This window comes from Zalophus californianus, chromosome 10, assembly GCF_009762305.2.
Source record: "Zalophus californianus isolate mZalCal1 chromosome 10, mZalCal1.pri.v2, whole genome shotgun sequence".
Lineage (NCBI taxonomy): Eukaryota > Metazoa > Chordata > Mammalia > Carnivora > Otariidae > Zalophus > Zalophus californianus.
This window is the reverse complement of record NC_045604.1, coordinates 37288317-37313937: the sequence shown is the minus strand read 5'-3', so window position 1 is coordinate 37313937 and position 25621 is coordinate 37288317. Positions and strand designations below refer to the sequence as shown.

Below are 25621 nucleotides of genomic sequence, written 5' to 3'. Positions count from 1 at the left end.
TTTCTGAGTCTGCAGGTTGAAAATGCAGCCCTGGGTCCATGGGGATCCCAAGTATAGGTAGCCTGACCGGGCCCAGCTGAGAGTGTCAGATAGACAGCAGCAGCCCCCTTATTTCCTAACTCCAGCGAGAGGCCATCTCTTTCATCCACTCGCTGAAAAGATGTAGAAAGTAAGGCCCAGGGAGGTTTAATAACTTCTCCAAAGTCACATAGTAACTTTTTTATTTTTAAGATTTTATTTATTTATTTGAGAGAGAGAGAGTGAACAAGGGAAGGGGCAAAGGGAGAGGCAGAGAATCTCAAGCCAACTCCACGCTGAGCATGGAGCCTGACTCAGGGCTCAATCAGGACTCTGAATCAAGACCCTGAGAACATGACCTGAGCTGAAACCAAGTCAGATGCTTAACCGACTGAGCTACCCAGGTGCCCCCGAAGTCACATAGTAACTTAAAAGACCAGTTCCCTGGCCTTTCTAAAACTCATTAGGGGTGCAATATTTTCAAGATGCTCTACTGGTCAGCATCATCCTTATAGGCAAGTAATGGAGAGAGTCATAGAAACATGCTTTTAAATTAAAAAAAAAAAATTGAACTTCTGTTCTTTGTACTTTAATTAGAATCTCCAGCCCCTAGAGTAGAAGGGCTAAAGAGAGAATGGGCATTCCATCTAATCCTTAAAACTGACTACCTGAGCCTTCAACAGTTGCTGGTCTAATGTGACACTGCATGCAAGAAATTCACAAATGTCTTTAACGAGCCTTTCTGTATAGGTGTCACTGCCTTTACTTCTAGATTCAATTTCCAGGCATGACTGGAGTACTTTGATCCAGTTTTCAGGTTCCAGGAAAAATGAGCTTTCCTTTGCTATTCACTCTCACCTGCCATTCCTTAGCTTAACCAAGTATAAAAAGTTCAGCGATTGTCCTGGGCCTCTCAATGTACATTCTGCTCTACACTGTTCCTGTTTCCCCTTTGCTTCCTCATAGGGTTTCCTGCTCTGACCCTTTCTTTCATATGGTTTCCCTTACACCCCTGAACTCTTTTGTGATGTTTCTAGGCTTTATTACTGCATTGTTACTTGTTTATTCTTTTTTCTACTGCCTGTTCCCTCAGGGAGCAGCTAGAAATTCAAACCTTGGCCCTCATGTTGTTGCTAGAGATTTTACTGTATATTTGTAATAATTATTCAAGTATGTTCCAAAACAAACAAAAAACCCAAACAGATCCATTTCCCGCATCATTTTTGCTTGAAGATTGAACATTAGAAGTGATTTACTGTCAACCAAAGTCAAATGCAATCTGGTTTTCACATGGTTTTCTTCTTCCCCTGGTGCAGTCATGAGTTTTGATAATCGAGATTCCGAGGTGTATCCGTGTGTAGCAGGGTTTTTGTGAGGGTCCTTAGAAACCTACATTGGGATGGATCATCTTCAGGCTAGCTTCCTGCACTGGGCAGCTCCAGGTCAGAGGAACTTGGCATTGAGAGCAGGGAGGGGTCTTTAGGGGCCTTTGAGATTGCAGTTTGTGTTACACATTTGATTTTTCATTCAAATTGGCAGTCTCTTTCCAAAAGGAGCATTATTCTCTCATCTTTAAAGTATGCTGAACAACAACAAAAAAAAGTATGCTGAGTTTAGTCAGTTTGGATACTAAGCAAATTATCGGAGAGTTCTCAAGATTTAGGAAGAAAAAGCCAAGCCATTTTACTCAACCAGGGACCACAACCTCCAGGGTTGTTGGTGAGTAATGGTACAGTCTCCCTCCATGTTAACCCACTCCTGACTGTGTTAACACCAGAAAAGGCCTACCAGCTGACAAAGGACAAAGGACAAATGGGAGTCAAGGTACCAAAGTATTTTGACTACACAGTGCTGGGGGAAGAAAAGTTTATTCAACTGAAAGGTTTTGCTGGTATTACTCTTTGTGGAGGGCAGGATTATAACTCCTTACAACCTGGAAAATGTAGCTCCCTCCCCCTTTACATGTGAGAATAAAGCACATTATGAAATGGCTTACACAAGAGAAAGAAAAGTCTGTACAAAATGGGTTCTCATAAGTGACTATTGGGTTGAATTGAACCTAAGAGCCTGTTTGTTGGTTGGTTTGTTTTTGAGAGAGAGAGAGAGAGAGAGAGAGCACAAGTGCCTGCCAGCGCAAGAGGTGGGGAGGGGAGGGGCAGAGGGCGAGAGAGAATCCTAAGTAGGCTCCAAGGGGGCCGGGCCGGGGCAGGGCTTGATCTCCTGACCCTGAGATTATGACCCTGAGATCATGACCTGAGCTGAAATCCAGCATGGGACGTTTAACTGACTGAGCCACCCCACGTGCGCCCGAGCCTGTTTTTATATGGGTCTAAATATCTTCCCATTCGGTCCGCTTAGTTATTGAAGGGATGGCTGTCCTATTTGTTGAGCACCGCTGCCTTCTACATCTCCTTATTGGTTCCTCTTTGGGCATAAATTCTCACATTTGGAGAAATCCATTGTTTAAATAAAGGGCCACAGCAGCTCCCAACAGGTGGCAAAATGGTCTTCCAACTGCCTCTTGGCCATTTCCATAGGATATCTTGACCCATAAGTGGCTCCCCAAGTTCTAGATAGGAGCAGTTGGTTGGAAGGAAGTTTGAAGCTGTGTTTGCACAATATGATCAGTTAAATGTCAGTCGTCCATACCAAAGGAGGGGAGATTGTGAACTCCCAAGACCCATCTCCCCACTCCTTTGCACTGTCACCATCCAGATTTCATTTCAAATTTAGCACATTAAAAACGGGCTATTTCCCCTTAAAATCAGCTCCTCCCTCCACCCTCTCCCCCAGCTTCCTCACTTGTTTAAAGCCATATTTTCCTTATCGGGTTAAAACATTTGAAATATCTTTGTTAAATTCTCCTCCCAGTTTGCACCCTCCCAATTCATCATCAAATCCTATCAGTCCGCCTTTTCTACTGTCTTGGAAACTTCTCTCGTTTCTTTCTATGACTGCCGAACAGAAATAGTAGATGAGGATCCAGCTCTGCAGTTTGGATAGCAAAATGAGAAACACACCACATACAAATGGGAAAAAAAAATAAAAAAACAGAAATAGAAATATTTTTTAAAATGCAAAATAACATGGCTCCAAACTAGCCTTATATATAGATCCTGAGGCACTGGCTAGCACTGCCTTTGTCTTGTAGCAATCCAGAACATGGGGGTTCTTCCTCCATTCTGGAGCTGTGGTAAGGCCTTTGGGGTCCAGCTTAGGTTACTCTGACTCCAGCCACCCCTCCACTTTAGGAACAGGAAATCTTCACTTCCAGATGAACTAATCTCCACTCAGAGCACAGTGTATATGTATGCACTCTAAACTCGGGTTGGCACAATTTATTGAGTATTTCATGGTAACTTAAACATTTTATATATTTATATTTTACCTCCACCTGGCCAGAAGCTCATTCTTCTGTATTCTTAACTGCCCCTCCCCTTCCCCATAGCAACCAACACAGGGTTCAGCTCCTTGTAGCCTATAAATAAAATGTTTGTTAAATCATAGAGCCTTAGAGTTTTAGACTGAGAAAGAATCTTGAGTTCCTCTTGCCCAATCCTTTACTTTATGGATGAAGAAACAGGTCTAGAGAGATTAGTTGACTCTCCCAAAGTCACACAGCTTTATAGTGACAAAGCGAGGGCCAGAACCCGGGTTGCTCCTGCTTGACGTCTGTACCCTAAATTGTCCTTAGATAATCAGTGACAGAAATATCTGATGTTACACAAGGTCTCCTAGGGATGGTGCTGAGACGGGTGGTCTGCTTTACTGAAACATTTTTAAAGATTCAGTTCATGCCCCTTGCAGGACCTCTCGGAAGGTCTAACTCAGCTCAGTGTGCAGCAGCCCTCGCTTTATGAATGCGTCGGCTTCATCCCGGGTCTCCCGACAGGAGGGCGCACCCGGGAGCCCCGCACCCACCGGCTCCCCCTCCCTGGGCTGCCGTCCGTCACACAGCGGTCAGGGTCTCTGGTCTCTTCTATTGATGCCGGCCGGTGGAGGCCGCGAGAGGGAGGGTCTCAGGCCCCTCGCTGAGGCGGGGGAGGGACGGGGGGAGTGGGTCTTGGCTTTGCGGAGAAAAAATTCAAGAGCAAGCCATTTAGGGAAAGGGACAAAGGTGTATCTAGAAGAAAGGGGCTACTTCATAGATAAAGTAGCGGTCTCTCCTCCCAGGTGAGGAAGAAGACCCCCCCTTTGCCTCTAACGGTTTTGTAAGTTGTTTTTTTTAATTGGCTGACGTATAGAAAGGGGCTTACTGCTTAACTTTATCATTTACACTGAGCGGTGAGTTTTTCTGTTGTCTTAAGGTTGTGGAATTACCCACAGGGAGCAATTTTAAGAATGTCCAGCCTCTATGACTTTTACTGCCAGAGGGAGTCGGGTCTTGTGGTCTTCCATGAGTGGGATCTTGTGACTCTTTTTATGACCTGCTGACTTTTAGGTTAAGGGTCAGCCTAAATACCAAAATGGCTTTACTTTGGTCAACTTGTCTCCCGAGCCTCCCTTCACCACGTGGACTCAGCTCGGAGGATCAAAGTCTGTTTGCTGCCCGGCCCCCGGAGGTGTGCGGGGCGCCGCGAGGACCCGCACGGCCTGAGCAGCGGCCCGGCTACGCCGGGGGAGCCCGCCTGCCCCTCCCCCTCCTGCTGCACGCGGCCCGCGCCCCCTACCCTCCCCCACGACGCCCGCCGCTGCACCCGGCCGCGGCCCCCGGCCCACGCCCGGCTCCTGGAGGGAAAGGCCCCGCCCCCATCTGTTGGAGCCTCGACACCGCCCCCTCCCGCCCCGCCGAGCTTCCACCCAATAGCGAGCGCGGGTGGGCGGAGTGCGGAGGCTGTCGTGAGGGGGTTCTGGCCAATGGGGAAGCGTGCCGGGCCTGGTGGGCGGGGCGTCGAGGCCTTGTCACGCTCGGGTCCGTGTGAAAACGGGGGTTCCGAGTGCAAAGCAAAGTTTTTTTGTAAACCGTCTGCAAAGGCGGGGGGGCGAAGAAGGCGCCGGAGACCGGGCCGAGTGCAGCTGCCGTGGCCGCCGCCTTTTTAGCTCTTCAGGCGTCGGCTTCCCGGTCCGAGCCACAGCTGAAGAGACGAGCGAAGGGAAGACCTGCGCGGAGAGCCCTGCAGATGCTGGGAGCCTTCGTAGCGCGGAGCTGCCCGTCGCCCGCCCCCGCTGCCCGCCTGCTCCTGCTCCTGCTCCGGCTTTTCGTCCCCGGGCTTCGGGAGCCCCAGCGCCCCGCCGCCGCCGCCGCCGCCTCGGCCGCCTCGGCCTCTGCCTCCCCGCTGTGGGTGTGGGGACTGCTGGGGCTGAGCCGGGCCTCCGCGCCGGCTCTGAGCACCGACGCCTGAGGAGCTGCGCGCTGCCGGCCCGCCGGGGACGCCCGCAGGCGCGGGGGCTCGGCGGCTTGACCCCGGACTCGTCCCCGTCCGGCCGCGGAGGCCCTTCAGCGGTTTCCCGAACGGCCCGGTCGGGCGGCGACAGCCCCGCGCCGCCCTTCCGCCTCCGTCGCCGGGTCGCCGGCCGCCGGCGACTCGCCGCCACCGCCAGTGTAGCCGCCGGGCCGCGCACGGAGGGCCCCCTGAGCCGCAGCCATGGGGTGCTGGGGTCGGAACCGGGGCCGGCTGGTGTGCATGCTGATGCTGACCTTCATGTTCATGGTGCTGGAGGTGGTGGTGAGCCGGGTGACCTCGTCGCTGGCGATGCTCTCCGACTCCTTTCACATGCTGTCGGACGTGCTGGCGCTAGTGGTGGCGCTGGTGGCTGAGCGCTTCGCTCGGCGGACCCACGCCACCCAGAAGAACACGTTCGGCTGGATCCGGGCCGAAGTGATGGGGGCTCTGGTGAACGCCATCTTCCTGACCGGCCTCTGCTTCGCCATCCTACTGGAGGCCATCGAGCGCTTCATCGAGCCGCACGAGATGCAGCAGCCGCTGGTGGTCCTCGGGGTCGGCGTGGCCGGGCTGCTGGTCAACGTGATGGGGCTCTGCCTCTTCCACCATCATAGCGGCTTCGGCAACGACTCCGGCCACGGCCACTCGCACGGGGGTCACGGTCACGGCCACGGTCTCCCCAAGGGGGTCCGCGGCAAGAGCAGCCGCACCGGGGACAGCGACGACAACGTGACCCCGGGCGAGCAGAGGCCCGACCAGGAGGAGACCAACACCCTGGTGTCCAATAGCAGCAACTCCAACGGGCTGAAACTGGACCGGTCAGGTGAGGAGAGAGTGGCCACCGCAGGTGGCTGGGTCAGGGGAAGCCCAGACCCTAGCCTGGCCCTGGGCGGGATGGCCCGCACGCCCCCTGGTGCCCGCGCGGCCGCCGCCGCCTCCAGCCCTCCAGGTCCCGCACCCGCGGGGCACACGAGGAAATAGGACCCCTTTCGGCCGGGTGCTAGCACCTGGGGCGCGCGGCTGGAGGTGGCGGTGGGGACTGTGGTTTGGAGAGTGGGCAAAGGGTCGCGAGGTGGCCGTCAGCCCGCTGCAATCCACAGCTGCCCTTGGCCGTCCTTAGGAGTAGTCCTTTCGAGAGACTGTCTGATTTTGGTTTTCACAGAATCAGAAGTGCTTCCTAAGTAAATTTCTTGGCCGCCCCCCCTTGGGAAACGGAGATAATCCTCAATTCATCCTCAGTTGTTGGCCATTTGAAACCTTGCCCTGCCCAAGTAGTTCTTGTGCCCTTTAAACAAGTTTCTCAGTATTACCTTCAGAGCCGTCTAGCCATTGACTTTCCTGAGCTCAAAATCCTGGTTAGTGGTTTCTTTTAAGAATGGCAATGTGTATTTCAGTTAATTATCTAAAGTCTGAGCCTGATCCTGCAAATCCTAGATTTAGGACCAGTTTGGTCATGTTTAACATTTCACTTAGGACTTTGCAAAATCATACTAAAATAAAAGTGATGGCAACTTATTCATCTTATTTTTTACTGGATGCTTTTCATTCTAAGTATAATTGCTCTTGAAGGCAATTTGGAAAATGTTGGAAGAAAAGACCTGGGAAAAGGAATCAACCAAAGCCCAACTACCCAGGCTCTAATGATGTTAACAATTTGGTGTATTTCCTTCCAGTTTTTTTTTATTTACATTTATTTGCTTAGTGGTATGATACTACATAGACAACTTGTTCTTTTTTGAAGATTCAGGATATCATGTTAATGAAATTGAACTTGTACACTGAAAAGGTTTAATAAACAATTGAATTTCCCCTCACTCCCACTCTGCAAGGTGTTATTCCAAAGAAAATTAAGCTGCTCTGGTGTGTATACAATAATTCCTTTAAAATATGGGTACATTTGGTTTAAGAACTGGTAGAGTAGATGGAGATCATTTATTTCAACTTTTCCTGAAGTTTATGATTGTTGTTGGGTTTATATTTGATCTGTCAGTTTCTAAACCCTCTCCACCAGGAGATTCTGTGGTTTCTATTCATGATAAAAGTTTGAGTTAGCCACAACACCTTCATGACAAAGAGTAACAGGAGCTGTGGGTCAAATCAGGCATTTGACCTGACTAGTAGACTTCTCCATAGTTGACTTCTCCATAGTTGCATTAAGTTTGTGGGAGATAGCATTCAATTTTATGTTTTCTTTTTGTATATGCCAAAAAGCATAGCGGAATGTTCACAGCACCCCCACCCCCTCACAGAAAAGATGAACTTTTTTTGGAGGTGGGGAGGGTAGGAGGGTGGTTAGAATAGGGAGGCAATAATCTTCCTAATGACTTGATTTAGCCCTGGCCGTTATGCCCTGGCTTGTTCCCAATACGTTAGTTTATACTAAACGGCCCTGGGCACATTTTTAAATTGCGTTCCATGAAAAATGTTCACCTCTTTCACTAAAATGGAATTAGATGAAGAGGTTTGTGTAAACACTTTAAATGTATTTGATACAGCATTTTTTCTTTCTTTGTAGATCCAGAAAAGTCCAGAAATGATGCGGTGGAAGTACAAGTGAATGGGAATCTTATCAGAGAACCTGACCATGTGGAATTGGAAGATGATGATAAGGCTGGACAACTTAACATGCGTGGAGTTTTTCTGCATGTCTTTGGAGATGCTTTGGGTTCAGTGATTGTAGTAGTAAATGCCTTGGTCTTTTACTTTTCTTGGAAGGGTTGTCCTGAAGGGGAGTTTTGTGTGAATCCATGTACCCCTGACCCCTGCAAAGCATTTGTAGAAATAGTTAATAGTACTCATGCAACAGTTTATGAGGCCGGTCCTTGCTGGGTGCTATATTTAGATCCAACTCTTTGCATTGTAATGGTTTGTATACTTCTTTACACAACTTATCCATTACTTAAGGAATCTGCTCTTATTCTTCTACAAACTGTTCCTAAACAAATTGATATCAAAAATTTGATAAAAGAACTTCGAGATGTTGAAGGAGTTGAGGAAGTTCATGAATTACATGTTTGGCAACTTGCTGGAAGCAGAATCATTGCCACTGCTCACATAAAATGTGAAGACCCGACATCATACATGCAGGTGGCCAAAATCATTAAAGACGTTTTTCATAATCACGGAATTCACGCTACTACCATTCAGCCTGAATTTGCTAGTGTAGGCTCTAAATCAAGTGTAGTCCCATGTGAACTTGCCTGCAGAACTCAGTGTGCTTTGAAGCAATGTTGTGGGACACGGCCACAAGCCCCTTCTGGAAAGGATGCAGAAAAGCCCCCAACAGTTAGCATTTCTTGTCTAGAACTTAGTGACAATCTAGAGAAGAAGCCCAGGAGGACTAAAGTTGAAAGCATCCCTGCTGTTGTGATAGAGATTAAAAAAATGCCAAACAAACAACCTGAATCATCTTTGTGAGTCTTAAGAAAGATGTGATATTTGACTTTTGCTTTAAACTGCAAGAGGAAAAAGACTATTGAAATTCTAAGTTTGCCAAGTAGTGTAATTGAAGTCCTTGTCTGGTCACACAGTTTAATTCTATTTTTGTAAGAACATAATGGGACTGCCTAACAGAGTTCTATATTACAACTTTGTGATTATTAGTGCAGAGTACAGCTATGCTGTAACAGTTTTGGAAAGCCAGTTTTAACACTATGTTACATTTTTGTTCAAAGTAAGTATAAACCTTATATAACAATGACATTTGATTTCCAGTTTTTCCATGGTAAAAAATTAATTAGGGGGATAAATAAATTAAAATTGTTACTGGAATTCTCTGCTTTTCTTTTCCCCCAGTGTTATACTTTGTTTTTTAGAATTATAATCACTCAACTTGAAAAATCATCAACAGGTTTGCTTCCTTCGATGTTTTAGGTAATATTTACTTGCCCTCTGAAATCATTACATAGCATGTTTTTCAGAATGACTCATGGATATTGTTAGGAAAAGTTCATTTTTCTTCTTTACATGGGGTATTTGTAATACTAAAGATCAAGTTACTATCCTGGATTCTATATTGCTGAGTATTATTCTAAATAAACAGTTGAGTTAATTAACAAGTTGAACTACAGTTTACATATAATAGGGCATACGGAGAGTAAGAGCAAGGGAGAAGGTTTACCAAATTAAATATTTAGATTGTTGTAAGTTAGTATTCAGACATTTTTTAAATTATTGGGAGAATTTTAACTCATGTTTTCTTTTACCAAAGTTAGTCTAAAATGTGGACATATTCACCAGCATTACTTTCTCTGAAAGATTGGCATTAGGAACATTGAGCTGAAAGTTTACTTATGAAATATATACAGTAAATATTTTTAAGGATATTAAAGCTAATCTGATAGTTACATGTTAAATGCAAACTTATTCGTGTAATCTTTCAAATTGTAGATATTTAAGCAAAACTTAGAGTCATTTCATGGTGACCAATCGTGAATGGATTCAAATGGAGCTTTTTTCGAGTACAACCAGCAGTTCTTGTGCTTTGCCCGGAGCCATTGACTTAGGTAGGAGAAAAAGGAAATCTAATGGTTAATGCAGTTTGGATATTAAATTCTTAAAAAACAAAGTTAAGGCAAAATTAATGATTAAGATTCTGTAGGTCATCCTGTCTTGACATTGCTCAGATCTTGCAATAGTGGCTTATTTTGTAAGATGCCACAGTATCTACGCAGGAAATTGTTCTTGGTTATTTCATTGTTGCTATGGGTTTCAAATCCATACACAAATATTATTTAAGGATATTTAAGTTATATTTTTCTTGACAGAGAGGGGTTATGCTTTGTGAAGAAACTAGATTTTTGTCCTCATAAGGATGAATATTAATATCAGTTATCATGTATAGCTCTATTTTTCTAGAAATAAGGTATCCTGACTACTTCAGTAACTTTTATAGCTGACTACTTTTGGGATGGCTATCTTTTGGGATTTGAAATAATTCATTGTTTAATGGGTCTTAAGATGTAAGTGTTGGCATTGGACAGTTAACTTTTTAAAGGGATCTTTTATGGTAGATGGTGTGTTTTTTTTCTAGTATAAGCCTATTGCTGGCAATGGGCCTATTTAAGAACAGCCGATTTTTCCAATGAGAATGAGGTAATTTTAGGAACACAGTTTGTAAGTTCACATGTGCTATAATGGGCCAAAACCATAACCCACCAATTTGCAATACATCTTGATCTTTTAATACTCTTATCTGATAATTGTGTAATTCAATTCCTAAACTGGAAGTTACTTTGAATTTTGCAAAAAAAATTTTTTAAACATGAAATTCGGGAATCTCATGGGTAAACTAGAGAGCTTCAAACTGTACTGTATCACGTACATTCCTGATTCAACACTTAAAACTACAAACCATTTTCTTAAGATCTTAAAACAGTTTATGTTACAGAAACATTTTGGTAATGACACATACAATAGGATAACTGGTAAAATACATTTCAGTGGGGTTTTCTTGACAAATGCTTTATTGGGTCTTTCTTAAAGGTTGTATAATGTATAAGACATCAGCTAAATGAGGATTTTTTTTAATGGTGTATAAGCATGGGACAAGGGCTTTTTTTTTTTTTCCCCAGAAGTGCTTTGAAGGTAACAGCCTTTAGATTTCAGTTATTTCACTTTTCATAATTTTTAAATTGCTTATACGTAACAAAGTGGTACCATAGAATTCTTTTTTCAAAGGACTTTGTCATAATAGCAAAATCCGTGGGCACTGACTCACCTTTTGAGTTTTAGCAGAGAATTATTTATTTCTTGACAATGCACTTTCTAACCCATTTTTAGCATTATCTTTTAAAAAATGCTTTTATATTTAAATATTGTGGGATTTAAGTGTCATTTCCAAAATAGCTTATTCCTTCCTGAAAGAAAATGAGGGAAATACCCTGAATTTTTAGGAGACTTAAACCCAATATTTAAATATGCTGTTTTATAGCAATGCATCAATTTTAGGAGGTGCATCTCTCCTGCTGGCTCTTTTATATTTGAGCAAGATCAGTGTATTTAGGATATGTGTTTAGAAACTTGTCTGTTGTCTCAGTTTAGTGAAAAGGAGGTGCTGCATGTGCCTGAAATAAAACAACTCCCAATTTTTCCAAGCCAAATGCCGCCTTAGTAAGGAGAGATTTCCTTCTCTGTTGCCACCTTTCAGCTTTTGTGATTGTTTAATAAGGGTTTTTTGAAGGGCATCTGCATTGTAAAAATACGGACTAGAACCTTAAAAAAAAAAGTCAAAAAAGGGCAAAAACTTTGGTGTATGAATTTTAGCATTTTAGAAATGTTTGACTAACTAAGGTATGTAATTTGAATAGGAAAAATTTCCATCAAGAGCACCTTGGAAAAATCTCAGTAGGTAGAAGACTATGTTAACATGTTTGTATCCTGTATCCTATTAACATGCTCAGTTAATTTTGAATTTTTGAAAGTTTTGAGGGAAAGGGCCTATGGAACGTAATGTGAAGTATTTAGTAGGCTATCTGGTATTAAGTTGAAGATTCTTTTACTGTTTATAAGCAGATATCATTTGAATGATATAAATGTCATTTACCTGCTGTCTTAAGATTTTCACACATATACAAATAGGGAGAATAATTCTACAATATAGAAATATTTATTTTAATAAATACTCAGTTTCAGTTAAGGCATAAAACAGTGTTAAAACTCTTGGGAAGGTGGAGGTTTTCTGGTTGCTTTTTAAATGGAAAACTCAAATACAGTGTTTGGCCATCTGAAACGGGAATTGTAATAGCACTATTTTGATGTAGCTCTACCGATACTATGTGGCGATGCTATTTTGTTTTACTAACAAGCTCTGGAATATTTAGCAGTCATTTTCACTGGCACAAGAGCCTTTTGTATGTCATTCAGTTTAAACTTTTAAACCAAAAATTTTGTGGTCCAGTGTCTTTGGCAAAAAGATGCTGAAGGGAATGTAACATACAATTACTATGTGGCTATATATAAAAAGACACAAATTGCCGTGTTATGGTCCTGCCTTGAAACAGCACAATGAAGTGTATCAATGTATTCTGTGATTCTTTATGAAACTTCCATGTTGTGTTGTTTTGTGTCGACCATAGCCTGTCCTTTGGGCCAGATGTGGCACAGTTAAATGCAATTATCATCTCATTAAATGCAGATGCAGATAAAATGTCCTTTAGTGCTGCAACATTTTACCTAACTTTTTGTATGTTTTATGACTGTGCGTTGTTTTCCAAAGCTGTTCCTACCTCACCATGAGGCTTTATGGATTGTTATGTATTATAAATGTTCTTTATGAGACAGACTACTGTGTTTCTTCTCATTTATTAAAAGTTAAGTAGAAAAATAAACTAATTTTAATATCTATTTCATTGTTTTGTGCATGTGGCCTCCCCTCCTATACTAGGTTGGGTTATGAAGACTAAAGGTGTTTTAAAGGGAAATCGTGACTTAAGTGTTGCTAGGTGTACAGGATGACCAGGTTATAGGATAGTATTGTGGAAGGGAGAAAATGGGCAAAAATTGCAATAGAAATAGAAAGGGTAACACAGCAAAGCCTCACTAACATGAAATATTCAGTGGCTGTGAAATTGTTTTGTTCCAAACATTAACATTACATTATGTAATTACAGGTTAACCTGCTTCTGGTTCTTGCTATTTGTAAGCATAGTTACTAACAAGGATTATTAAATACTTTACAATTTCCTTAAAGAACTTGTGCTTCTGGCTAGGAGAGAAGCAGGTAAAAACTGCATAAGAAAAAAAATCACTTGGCAGTAAATGGCAATAGATAAATAGAATTGATAAATCCAGTAATACTCCAAAGAAGGGATGAAGATCTTTGGAAGGATTCATGTAGGTTAAAATTGAAAGGAGGGATGGGGGCTGAGAGGCAAAGGGGCATATAGAATGGAGGACTGAGAATCAAGAGGGTAGGACCTTGTTAAAGAGAAGGTTGAAGGGCGCCTGGGTGGCTCAGTGAGTTAAGCATCTGCCTTCGGCTCAGGTCATGATCCCGGGGTCCTGGGATCCAGTCCCGCGTCGAGCTCCCTGCTCAGTGGGGACCCTGCTTCTCCCTCTCCCTCTGCCTGCAGCTCCCCTTGCTTGTGCTCTCTCCTTGTGTCAAGTGAATAAATAAAATCTTTAAAGAAAAAAAAGGTTGAAGTGCCATGTGCCATGTCAACCAGTTTGAATTTGGTTTTATAGGAATGGAGGAAGCCTTCAGTATTTGGATAAATGAGAAAGTGGAAAAGGATACAGGATAGATTTGGAGTGGCAGACAAAGTGAGAGAGGAAGACAAATCCATTTAGTAGGTAGTCAATGCTAAGGAAATGAACTAGTTCTCAAGTATACGTGCCCACATCTACATATACCACATTTCAGTTGATTCCAAATACATCCTTTTTTTATACTTCAACATTTCTGAAGTCAGAATGCATAGATAGAATCAGTAGTATCTTACAACTGTTGGCCAACTTTCTTATTTGGATGTGTCTTACTATTAAGGATTCAGAAAAGAATTCTCAGGCAATATGGTCTTTCAAGAAGTATTTGCCAACATTCCCTAGAATATAATTTCATGTACTATGCATTGCACATCTGGATGAAAGCTGTTGCTTTTGAATTAGACAAAAATAAAAAGGGACAACGCTTTTTTTTTGAAGAATTTCATAGACATTTCTGTGTCTTCAGAATTGACCATTTTTGCTCCCCCACTGTAGGCTATATAGCCTTTTTTTTTTTTAATCAAGGAATTTATGGCACTTTTTTGCATTTGCTTATTTACAAACTTGTTTCACTTTGTTGAACAAACTTTGTTATAACAAACTTTGTTACAAACTTTTAGATCAAACTGTGAGGTCGGAGTGTCTGTATTTCCTCAGGATTTAGCACAGGGACTGGCACACTCTAGGACTTCAAAGGTGTTTGAATGAATATTGAGGAATGGTGGGACTGGAAGAAAAACTTCGTAGCTAAAATACACTGAGCACTGAAGATATAGTAATAATACTATTAATAGCTATAATATTCTGAGCACTTACAAAAATATACTAAGGGATACACCCTTTCATTGAATTCTTACAAACCATTTCATTATTTCATTATTCCCATTTTACAGACCTATTCGGTACCTGACCCGAAGTCATCTAGCTAGTACATGATAGAACTGGAATTCTGCAAAGGGGTCCACCAAGTAGCTTGCTTTCCCATCACTTCAAATCAACAACCAACTTAAGTAGATTCAAAATGAAGAGTTCTCTAACTTTCATCCAAGCAGCAACAGAAAGGCAAAAGAAATGAGGAAAATAGATTTTAAAGCATTTGCTATTTATTTAAAAAAAATCAGGGTAGTCACCACATGAAGAATCAAAACTTTTCTACCTAAGTTATTAGACTTTCTTACATTATGGTTTAATGTCATTTTTGTTTTGAATTATGTGAAGGACAGCAATAACAGTCTTTTTTAGAATTCAGGGCCTCCCCTGGCTTTAATCTAGCCTCGTGGACGACTGTTAATCGTTACAAACTGGTAGTATTTTCACCTAAGCTACCATATAGCCTTGTCTCAGGTATTAGCTGCTTCTGCTAGAACACAAAAACTGTAGCTTACATTTCCTTTAATGCTGAAAACAGTGGCTCTTTTGGGGTAAGAGTAGTAGAGGTGATTGAATGAGGTCAATGTGGATGAGGAGACACAGGCAGAGAACCATCTGCTGCAACAGGGGTGCTGTTAGCATTTGGGTGAAATAATTTGTCTGAGTCCAGGAGTGTCCCATGCACTGAGTTTAGAGAACCTGGCCTCCTTCCACACAAATGCTGGTAGTTACTGCCCCCCCCCCCCCGACCCCATCAAGACAACCTGTTTTAAATGTCCCCAGGGGAGGCAGAATGGCCCATGGGAAACCATAAAAGCTAACCAGTGAGAACTCCCTCCTCCAGTCTCTCCTACACAATCCAAATGCTACATCTAGTCTCCTCCATTTACACAGACTGGTACCAGAGAGGCTTCCTGTTTTGTTCAAACCTTAGTTTCAGGAACCATGCTTCCCTGCTGCACAGTCACATAGAACGTAAAGTCTAAAGGTGTGATTTCTAAGACTTACAACCATTGATAGGACCAGGTAGACAGGAACTCCTCTGATAGGTTAAGAAGATTGTTCTGCCCCAGAAAGCAATGCAAATGCGGCCACCTGATTTGGTCGTGGAACCCTTGGCTATCTCTTTTGAAGTACAAAGTAAAAATGCGTTTCTGGCAACATAAAAGGGGTTAAAACCAGTGCCTTTTGTTAAAGTGCAAATTAGAATATTCAAATAGAAACAGAATGATTTACGCTATTTTTTTTTCTAATGGTGAAAATGTCTAGGACAATATTGGACAAAACTTATCAGGACTTTTTATGGCCGGAACCAACAGTGACCTTCCATGACACCTCTGGAAGGTGATAGTGATGCAGCAGTGTTTATTGTTAAAGCCGCTGGGTGCTGAGTTTCTACACATTATTCCAAGTCAATGAGCTGAAAAAATTAGGTAGCATATTATGGTAGAATAATGATCCTCTAAAGATGTTCATGCCCTAATCCCCAGAAGCTGTGAATCTGTGACCTTACATGGCAAAAGGACTTTGCAAGTATAATTCGGTTAGGAATCTTGAGATGGGGAGATTATCTTGGATCATCGGCATGGACCAAATATAATCATAAGAGTCCTTAAAGGAGGAGGCAGGAGGGTCAGAGTTAAAAGATAAGATGACAGAAATATGGATGGTAGAAGTAGTGTTGCGGTTAGAGAACCTGGAAGATGCTCCACTGCAGGCTTTGAAAATGGAGGGAGAGGCCGCTAGCCGAGGAAAGCTGATGGCCTCTAGCTGCTGAAAAAGGCAAAGAAACAGATTCTCCCCTAGATCATCTGGAAGGAGTGCGTCTGCTGACACCTGCACCTATTCCATAAGACCCATTTTGGACCTAGGACCTCCAGAACTATAAGCTAATACATTTGTCTTGTTTTAAACCACTAAGTTTGGTAATCTGTTATAGCAATGAAAAATGAATATACATATATCACTGTGTAACTATCATATATACACTAAATTTGTGATTTATTATTTTGCTCTCATTGGAGTTAAATTACAGACTAACTTGTAAATAAAATTTTATGAGAAAAGGGCTAGACACTATAAATGGTGATATAGCTTTTTGTTGTATGCTTCCATAGTAACTGCCATCGGGTAAGTAAGTGAATGGAATGTTGATCTGCAGCATTAACGTGAGAAGGAGACGTTCAGGTTGAACAGGACATACATTTATGTATATATGTCGTCTGAGTTTGTATGTTGAGACACCAAGCTTTAGGGATAAATAATTCCTTAAGGGAACGGGTGGGAGTCCAGACTTGCTCGTGTGTTACCGTGAGACCCAATCTGCGCAAAAGGAGAGCCCGTGGGCAGTGAAATAACGTGGTATGAATTGGAGATGTCATCCCGATGCCACTTGAGGTACCTCTAGAGTGGCATTCAGGACAGCAGCCTCCCCTTTCTGCTCCTTACATTTCCTCCTTTTGTCCCACTTGGGTCTCTCCTCTCTCTTCTCTCTATTCTGCTCTTCCTCAGCCCAACCCCCTTATCAGGCATATGACCTTGGCGGGTTGGATACCCCGTGGAGTTTCAGTTTTCACAGCCGTGGGATGGGACAGTGCATCCTTTATGGGGTCCTTGTGAGGATTACATGGGACAAAAACTAAAATGTATCTAGCACATTCCGTGTTCTGGCCCTGTGCGAAATGTTTAGCCCATGCAATCCTTACAATCCCTTCATGAACTAAATGCTATTATTATCCCCACTTATTTTTTTTTAAGATTTATTTATTTTGAGAGAGAGAGAGCAGGGGGAGGAACAGAGGGAGAGGGAGAGAGAATACCCAAGCAGACTCCCCGCTCAGTGTGGAGCCCGACTCAGGGGTTGATCCCAGGACCCCAAGATCCTCCTCACCTGACCTGACCTGAAGTCGAGAGTCGGACGCTTAACTGACTGCGCCATCCAGGTGTCCACTACCTCCATTTTAAATATGAGAAAACAGGGTGAGAGAATTGAGTGATTTCCATAAACCTGGTGAGTAGGGGAACCAGGACTGAACTCAGCTCTGTCTGGGCAATGTCCGTGCTCTTGGCCATGACATCAGCTCCACGGAGAGTCAGCCCAGTCTCTCATCTCCGGGGAGAGTATGCAGTATGTGAAGCACTTAGCTCTGCAGTCAGACACCCTGGCTTCAGATCCCAGACTCCAAGGCTGTGTGACGCTGGGTAAGACACCTAAACTTTCTGCCTTCGTTTTCTCATCTGCAAAATGAGGATAAGAATAGTATTTCTCTTAGAGGGTTGTTCAAGATTAAGCGAATCGATATAAGTAAAGCACTTTGAACAGTGCCTGCTCCTTATTAAGTGCTCAGGAAATATTAGCCAGTTACTTTATTCTCTTCCTATTTCTTACCTTCTCCCTTCTTTCCATACTTCTCTTCCCCCACCCCCAAACCCAGTTTGTGACACTTAGAGACTTGCTTAATCCCTTTCTTAACTCTTGGCCTTACACCAGTTCTCTTCAGTGATACCACATTTCTCTCTGTCTTTCAAAGTCATTGGACATTTTCCCCCTCGGGTGAATTCTGTAACAAACACCATCTCAGGAGACAGGAGTATCTGGAGGACAAACAGATGATTACCTAGTGATCTGTTCTATGACTGCTCTGGGGGAAGGAGGGAAGGAGGGAAAATGATTCAGCCTCAACACAAGAAGGACAATTCCAAGGATCGCATAGGCCTTGGGAGGAACGGGTGTGAGGAGCGTCTATGGACTGCGGTGTTTGGTGCGGGCTGTCTTCTCTCTCGCTGCAGGGCCTGGTGGCCATCTCTGCTCAGGGCAGAGCTTAGGCCCAATAGTTCTGGGATCTTTCTAGCTGAGATGGGATTTTCTGAAGTCCTTGTGAGGGGCAGTGGTATGGCACAGTGAAAAGGGTCCAGGGTGATTTTCCACTGCACTGGCCCCATCACCTGCAATTCCAGGGAGACACATCCAAAGGAGGTAATGACGTTCACTTCCGCTCTCTTCCTCTTCCCCCCTCCTCCTCTTTCTTCTTTTTAAATCAATGGGTAATATAATTTTCACTTTTTTTTTCCCCCTAACGGGACTGTTTGAGAACCTCTAAATGTGCAGGCAGTGAGCATGTGGGGTAGGTCTGGTGAGCAAACTCCTGAGTCAGCAGCTCAGGCATTTTTACTGAACAACACGGGTGCTGTGGGGCGCTTGAGCTGCTGTAGAGTTTTCAGCTGTGCTTTCCCACTTTTCATTATTATTCAGCGGCAAGTCACATAAGGAACACCTATTTGAAACAGAAGTTAATGAACAGCAAACAAACAAACAAACAAACAAAACCAATGATTTTGCAGATTTGCTTCAATATCTGCTTCCCTGGATCACTCTGCCATGGTCATTTGGTAACTCTTATTTTATAGAGCATCAGAGTGTCTACCCTCTTCCAAAATCCACAGTACAAAAAAGAAAAGATGATGCTGGTTCCATCCCATGAGGTTTCTCATTTATTGAAAGTCAAGACTGCTCTTGCCCACAGTGTGGGATTTGTGGAGAAGGGCTTGCAAAGAGCAACCTGAAACTTCTCTTACCTCATCGTTTAAAGCACAACACTCGCATTTGTATGTATTAAAAAAAAAAAAAAAACAGCTAAATTTGTGAAGTGTGTAAATTAGGTTTTGTTAGGTTTTGAAAGCGCTTTTTGTCTAATTCTGATGCCAGAACAACATGGTAATATTTCAACTTGTACTTTAAAACTATATACGTGTATATGTAAATATATGTGTCTACAAATATTTTTTCTTGCTTAAATAAATAAAAGTCAGTCAAACAACTTACACCACTTGTGAAACGGCGAAAAGTTGAAATGCGAGATCACATTGAAAAGAGACTTATAGAACAATTTGAGTGATATATTGATTTAAAGTAAAAATATTGTTTCCTGTAAATCACTTACTCTATGCAAAAGTGACAAAGTACCAGGGCCCGGTGCCAAATAAGATGCTGGCGGTCATGGGGGTGAGATTATGTGCACATGAATGTGAAAGGCTGCAGCAAGTCGCCAGGCTGGGAAGGGCAGAGGTATGGGTTGTCCTGGGTTCTTGGCTGTCCCGGTTCTTTTTTAGGGGCAGGAGCAGTGCTCAGAGACATTGGTCGGGAACAACTCTGCTGAGGACTCGGGCCGGAGGGGAAGTTAAGGGACAGTGTAGGCACCTATGATCCATCAGGGCCCAGCTCTGTATGGACGCAGACCTACTCTACATCTGGTGTGGTGGTCCGTGCATGGGTCCCAGAGACACACAGATGGGGGCTGGAGTCCTGTGACCTGTCCCTTTCCTCTTTATCAGCCTGGGCGCATCACTTTGGTCTGTTTGGGGATAACAGCAGTATATGCTGTATGGGATTGTTGTGAGGATTGAAGGAATAATGCATGTACAGTCCTTGGCACAGGGCCTGGTATTAAATAAATGCTCAGGAAATTATTAGTGGACCTCACTGCAGTCCCAGGAGGCAAATGTTCTCCCTTGATCAACCACAAAATGAGGTTTAGTGAAACTAAGTTTTAATCTAGATTATTATTTTTTTTTTAATTTTATTATTTATTTGGTGGGGTGCAGAGAGAGGAGAGAGAAGCCCAAGCAGACTCGGCTCTCACTGAGCCAGACGAGGGGCTCCATCCCACCACCCCGAGATCATGACCTGAGCTGAAACCAGGAGTCCGGCGCTTAACCGACTGAGCCACCCAGGCGCCCCTAGATTAATTATTAAACTAGATTAAGTATTCATCTAGGCTAGGCCTATGATCACATCGGGGCCTCCAAAGCTCTTGATTTTCCCCTGAATGCCACACTTAAACCTTGTGGGGGTTTTATAGGATTTCGCGGTTCTCCTCTGAAGTACAGACTGATTTATTCATTCAACAAGTGCTTATTGAGTGCCCCTCATGCAGCAGTGAGCGCCGGCGCTGTAGCCGTGGGCACAGACCGAAATCCCTGCCCTTGGGAAGTTTACAGTCTAGTCGAGATAAGATAAAGTAGTACAATGTATATTAGATTAGCTAGTGATGGATTCTAAGGAGAAAAAAGAAAGCCAGGAAGAGCACTCGGAGAGTTTGGATGTGTTTGTGTGCCTGTCGGACGGAGGGAGGGTTGCCGTCAATATTTTATTTTATTTTTTAAAATATTTTTATTTATTTATTTGACAGATTGACAGCAAGAGAGGGAACACAAGCAGAGGGAGTGGGAGAGGGAGAAGCATGCTTCCTGCTGAGCAGGGAACCCGATGCGGGGCTCAATCCCAGGACCCTGAGATCATGACCTGAGCCGAAGGCAGACGCTTAACGACTGAGCCACCCAGGTGCCCTGGCCGTCAATATTTTAGATATAAAGGCCAGAAAATCTGAAAGACTGAAAGAGATATTTGAGTAGAGAGCTAAAGGGGATGCAGAAGCCAGTCCCTGGGGTTTCTGGGGAAAGAGACTTCCAGGCAGAGGGAATACAAGGGTAAGACCCTGAGGTGGAGCTGGTCAGCTCCTAGAGGCCAGAAGTGGATGCCCTTGAGGAAAGATCTGTGCTCCTAGAAAGAATTTATTACTTATTTGATCAGGCTGAGAATCAGCTTTCTTCCCCCAAAGCAGGTTTTTCTAACACTTGGACTTCCCTTTAATGAGCTGCCGCCCCTTGGTTGGGTCACTAAAGCCTGGGGTTGAAGCAAGGGGAGGAACAGCGTTGGCTGAGTGGCGGTCTGATTTGTTGTGTAATAGCGGGGACTTCCGAGATGACTCAGCAGGGTTCTGTGCTTGAAAGTCAACCCAGCGGATGAGGACCTCCAGCCCCAAGACTGCCCAGGTCCAGAGGATCCCCCGCAGGGCAAAGGAAGGGAGTCTTTCTCTGAGCCTGATCTTGATGTCATTTAGCTGCCTGAACCGGAGCTTTGAGCAAATGCTTTATCCCTAGAACAGAGATCTTGCCGCTGGATTTTGCCTCCCTGGGACAAAAAAAAAAAAAAAAAGAGAGAGCCTACTGAATGCGGTGGATGAGAACATGGACTTTGGAATGGGTGAATTGGTTTAAGTGCTGGCTGTGGCAATTATGAGTTCTGTAGCCTTGAGCAAGTGATTGACCTGAAAAATGAGGCTGTTCTTGCTTAAGTCTTAGGAGACTGAGTTCAAGTGCAGTGATGTAGGAAGTGTGCCTAGCACAGTGCTAGCAATTAGTAGAACCTCACTGGATGATCACCACGATTATTCTTACCCTCTTGAGCATTCCCATGCTAGCAAAACAGCCACCTCACTACTCTGTGCAGTTCCTAATCCTTACCCAAATATTTTTTTTTTAAGATTTTATTTATTTATTTGACAGAGAGCACAGCGAGAGAGGGAACACAAGCAGGGGGAGTGGGGGAGGGAGAAGCAGGCTTCCCACGGAGCAGGGAGCCCGATGCGGGGCTCGATCCCAGGACCCTGAGATCATGACCTGAGCCGAAGGCAGACGCTTAACGACTGAGCCACCCAGGCGCCCCTCCTTACCCAAATACTAATAAAATTGTGGCCCCTGTATGTTCAGAATCACAACTGAAAATGGGTGGCAGTTTCTCCATATGCAAAGTAAATGTGCCTTGGAGGAACTAAGGTGGGAGTAGGGGTGAAGCCATATCAGACTAGCTGTTTAAATTCAATCAACTTTTTTTAATTAATTTTTTTTGATGTAGTGTTCCATGATTCATTGTTTGCGTATAACACCCAGTGCTCCATTCAATACGTGCGCTCCTTAATACCCACCACCAGGCTAACCCATCCCCAACACCCCTCCCCTGGAGAACCCTCAGTTTGTTTCTCAGAGTCCACAGTCTCTCATGGTTCGTCTCCCCCTTGATTCCCTCCCCTTATACAGAAGGGGTGGGTGTTTTTTTTGCCATCTGACCTTAGAATGTGTTATTCTCCTTGTGCCATTCCTTAGGCTCCTCATTTACAGATGGATTCTGGTGAATAGCAACCTGTTTTGAACGTACCAAGAGAAATCACTACTTAAAAAAAAAAAAAAAAACTACATTGTGTGTGTTTTAAGAATGTACATTAACTACCTCCTAAGGGTTCGGTTTGCTCATTTTGTGTTTGCAGAATCGTTTGCTATTCATCAAATATTTCTGTGGAGGGGCGCCTTTGTGGCTCAGTTGTTAGGCGTCTGCCTTCGGCTCAGGTCATGATCCCGGGGTCCTGGGATCGGGCCCCGCATCGGGCTCCCTGCTCTGCCGGAGGCCTGCTTCTCCCTCTCCCACTCCCCCTGCTTGTGTTCCCTCTCTCGCTGTGTCTCTCTCTGTCAAATAAATAAATAAAATCTTTAAAAAAAAGAAAAAAAATATTTCTGTGGATATCTGCAGTTATAGATCCAAAGGGTTTGCACTAGAGTTTTGTTTTCCCCATGTATACAGGGTTTGTAGGGGCTGGAGGGATGGTCATTAGCCTGGGATTTAACTTGTCTTGGGTGAAACCCATGTGGGGCAGTGGAGGTCAATGAGTTAATGCTAGTCACCAGCAATTAAAGGCCTCCAGAGACAAGAATTTGCACTCTAGCTGCCTTCCCCTCTGTCCCAAGGTACCTCTGGTCAGTGTGGCCAAAGCCATCTACTCAGCTCTGGAGTTTTAAAAAATAAACTAATTATTTTTTTAATTAGTAAACTGTAAATGAGGAGCCTAAGGAATCTATATCTATATCTATATCTATATATATGCCTATATAAGGGGAGGGAATCAAGGGGGAGACGAACCATGAGAGACTGTGGACTCTGAGAAACAAACTGAGGGTTCTACAGGGGAGGGGGGGTGGGGGGATGGGTCAGCCTGGTGATGGGTATTAAAGAGGGCACGTACTGCATGGAACACTGGGTGTTATATGCAAACAATGAATCATGGCACACTACATCAAAAAAATATTTTTTAATTAATAAATTAATTCTTTTGGGCGCCTGGGTGGCTCAGTTGGTTAAGTGACTGCCTTCGGCTCAGGTCATGATCCTGGAGTCCCGGGATCAAGTCCCTCATCAGGCTCCCTGCTCAGCGGGGGGTCTGCTTCTCCCTCTGACCCTCTTCTCTCTCATTCTCTCTCTCAAATAAATAAATAAAATCTTAAAAAAAATTAATAAATTAATTCTTAATTGCACAATTTATACCCAGATTCATTCTCTTAGTAAACAATTTAAATGATACTGACAAGGCTCAAGGATGTTTCCCTCGATTTTCTAGGAGTTCTTGAAAAAAATAATGGATTTTGAATTTATCAAAGGTTTTCATTTTCTACTGTTCTAATCCTATGGTTTTGTCCTTTGATCTAATCACCATCCCCCTGTAATCCTCAATTTGGTGTGTGTCATTCAAGACCTTTTCCTACGTGCATGTATGTGTGTATATGTATATGTATGTATTGATACCTGTTTTGTGTGCATATATATATGTATTCAATTAATATGGATATCATATTTATATAGGTATTTAAGCCGTATTCATATATATGTGTATGCATATATTATTAACATATAATTAATACCTTTATTAATTTATGCAGGATTATTTTCTGTGGAAGTTGTTTCTCAACTGAATTGGTTTGCAACTTACTTCTTTATGCAAAAATATGCAATTCATAGAGATTTACTTTTTCATTTGGAACTACTACATAGTTTCCACTAGTGATAAGTTTATTTGGTCAGGCTCCTGCTGATGAGTATTTAGGGTGGTCCAGGTTTTCACTCCTGGAGACAATTTTGCAATGAATTATCTTTAACTGCATTTCCTTTTGCACATGGGTCTGCCTTTCTAGGAGGCTGATTTTAAGAAGTGTCATGGGGTATATGCAATTTAAATTTATTAGATACTGCCAAATTGCCCTTCCAAGGGCCAATTTAAATTCCCACCGACAGTGCATGAGAGGCCTTGAAAACTTCTCATATTATTAAACTAAGATTCTTGTCAAAAGTTTGTGGTACTTTCAATTTGGTTTTAATTTGCATACATCTGAATACCAGTAGAGTTGAGTTTCGTTTCATGTCTTTATTGGCCACTGATATTTCTTCTTCAGTGAATTTCTTTTTTTTTTTAAAGATTTTATTTATTTATTTGAGAGAGAGAGAATGAGAGATAGCACGAGAGGGAAGAGGGTCAGAGGGAGAAGCAGACTCCCCGCCGAGCAGGGAGCCCGATGTGGGACTCGATCCCGGGACTCCAGAATCATGACCTGAGCCGAAGGCAGTCGCTTAACCGACTGAGCCACCCAGGCGCCCTTCAGTGAATTTCTTATTCAAATTCTTTCCATAGCTTTCTCATTTGGGTTGGTCATCTCTTTTAATGAATTTGGAGGAGTTTCTAAAATATATTCTTGATATTAATTATTTTTTCTCCTAGGCTATTGCTTATTCTTAAATTTTGTTTATGGTATCTTTTCATACACAAAGCATTTATATTTTTGAAGTAGACAAATTAATTACATTTTCTCTTTATAATTTTTGCTTTTTGAATCTAGTTTCAATAGACATCGTGAACCCCATGGTAACGAACATTTGTTATATTTTATTTTAATACATATACACATATAATTCACACATACGTACATATATGTAATTCACATGGAATTTATCATCAGGTATAAAATTTATTTTTTTAAATGAGTAAGGCTCAAATATATATATTATACATGTATTAAAATATATATATTATATTTTTTATTTTTGATTATTTTAAAACAACTCACAGATATATTACTCATGATTATTATACACTATTATTTTTTAAAAGCCTTGTTAATTAAAAATATATATATTGAAGTATTTACATATTCCTAACTCACGAGGCATTTTTTTTTTAAGATTTTATTTATTTATTTGGGGGGGAGCAGCGGGGGGAGCAGAGGGGTTGGGAGAGGGACAAGCAGACTCCATGCTGAGCGCAGAGCTCCACGTGCATCTTGATCCCACACCCGAACATCACAACCTGAGCCGAAATCAAGAGTCAGATGCCCAACCCACTAAGACACTCAGGTGCCCCCTAATTCGCAAGGCTTTTAGAAATAAATAACAATGTATAATAATCATACCTGGCAAAATTAGTAAAAATGTCTCAATATCATCTAATACCCAGTTCAGGTTAAATTTTCCTTGATTGTTTAAAGATACA

At 42.9% G+C, this 25621-nt stretch overlaps 1 protein-coding gene across 1 annotated transcript; it reads left to right on the top strand.

Annotated features, from left to right (window-relative positions):
* The first annotated feature begins 4893 nt into the window (after positions 1-4893).
* SLC30A1 (solute carrier family 30 member 1) lies at positions 4894-12746 on the top strand. Its single transcript, XM_027611864.2, has 2 exons — positions 4894-6225; positions 7918-12746. Exons 1-2 carry the CDS (start codon positions 5604-5606, stop codon positions 8817-8819), a joined length of 1524 nt encoding a protein of 507 aa, XP_027467665.1. The 5' UTR covers positions 4894-5603; the 3' UTR covers positions 8820-12746.
* Positions 12747-25621: the final 12875 nt, after the last annotated feature.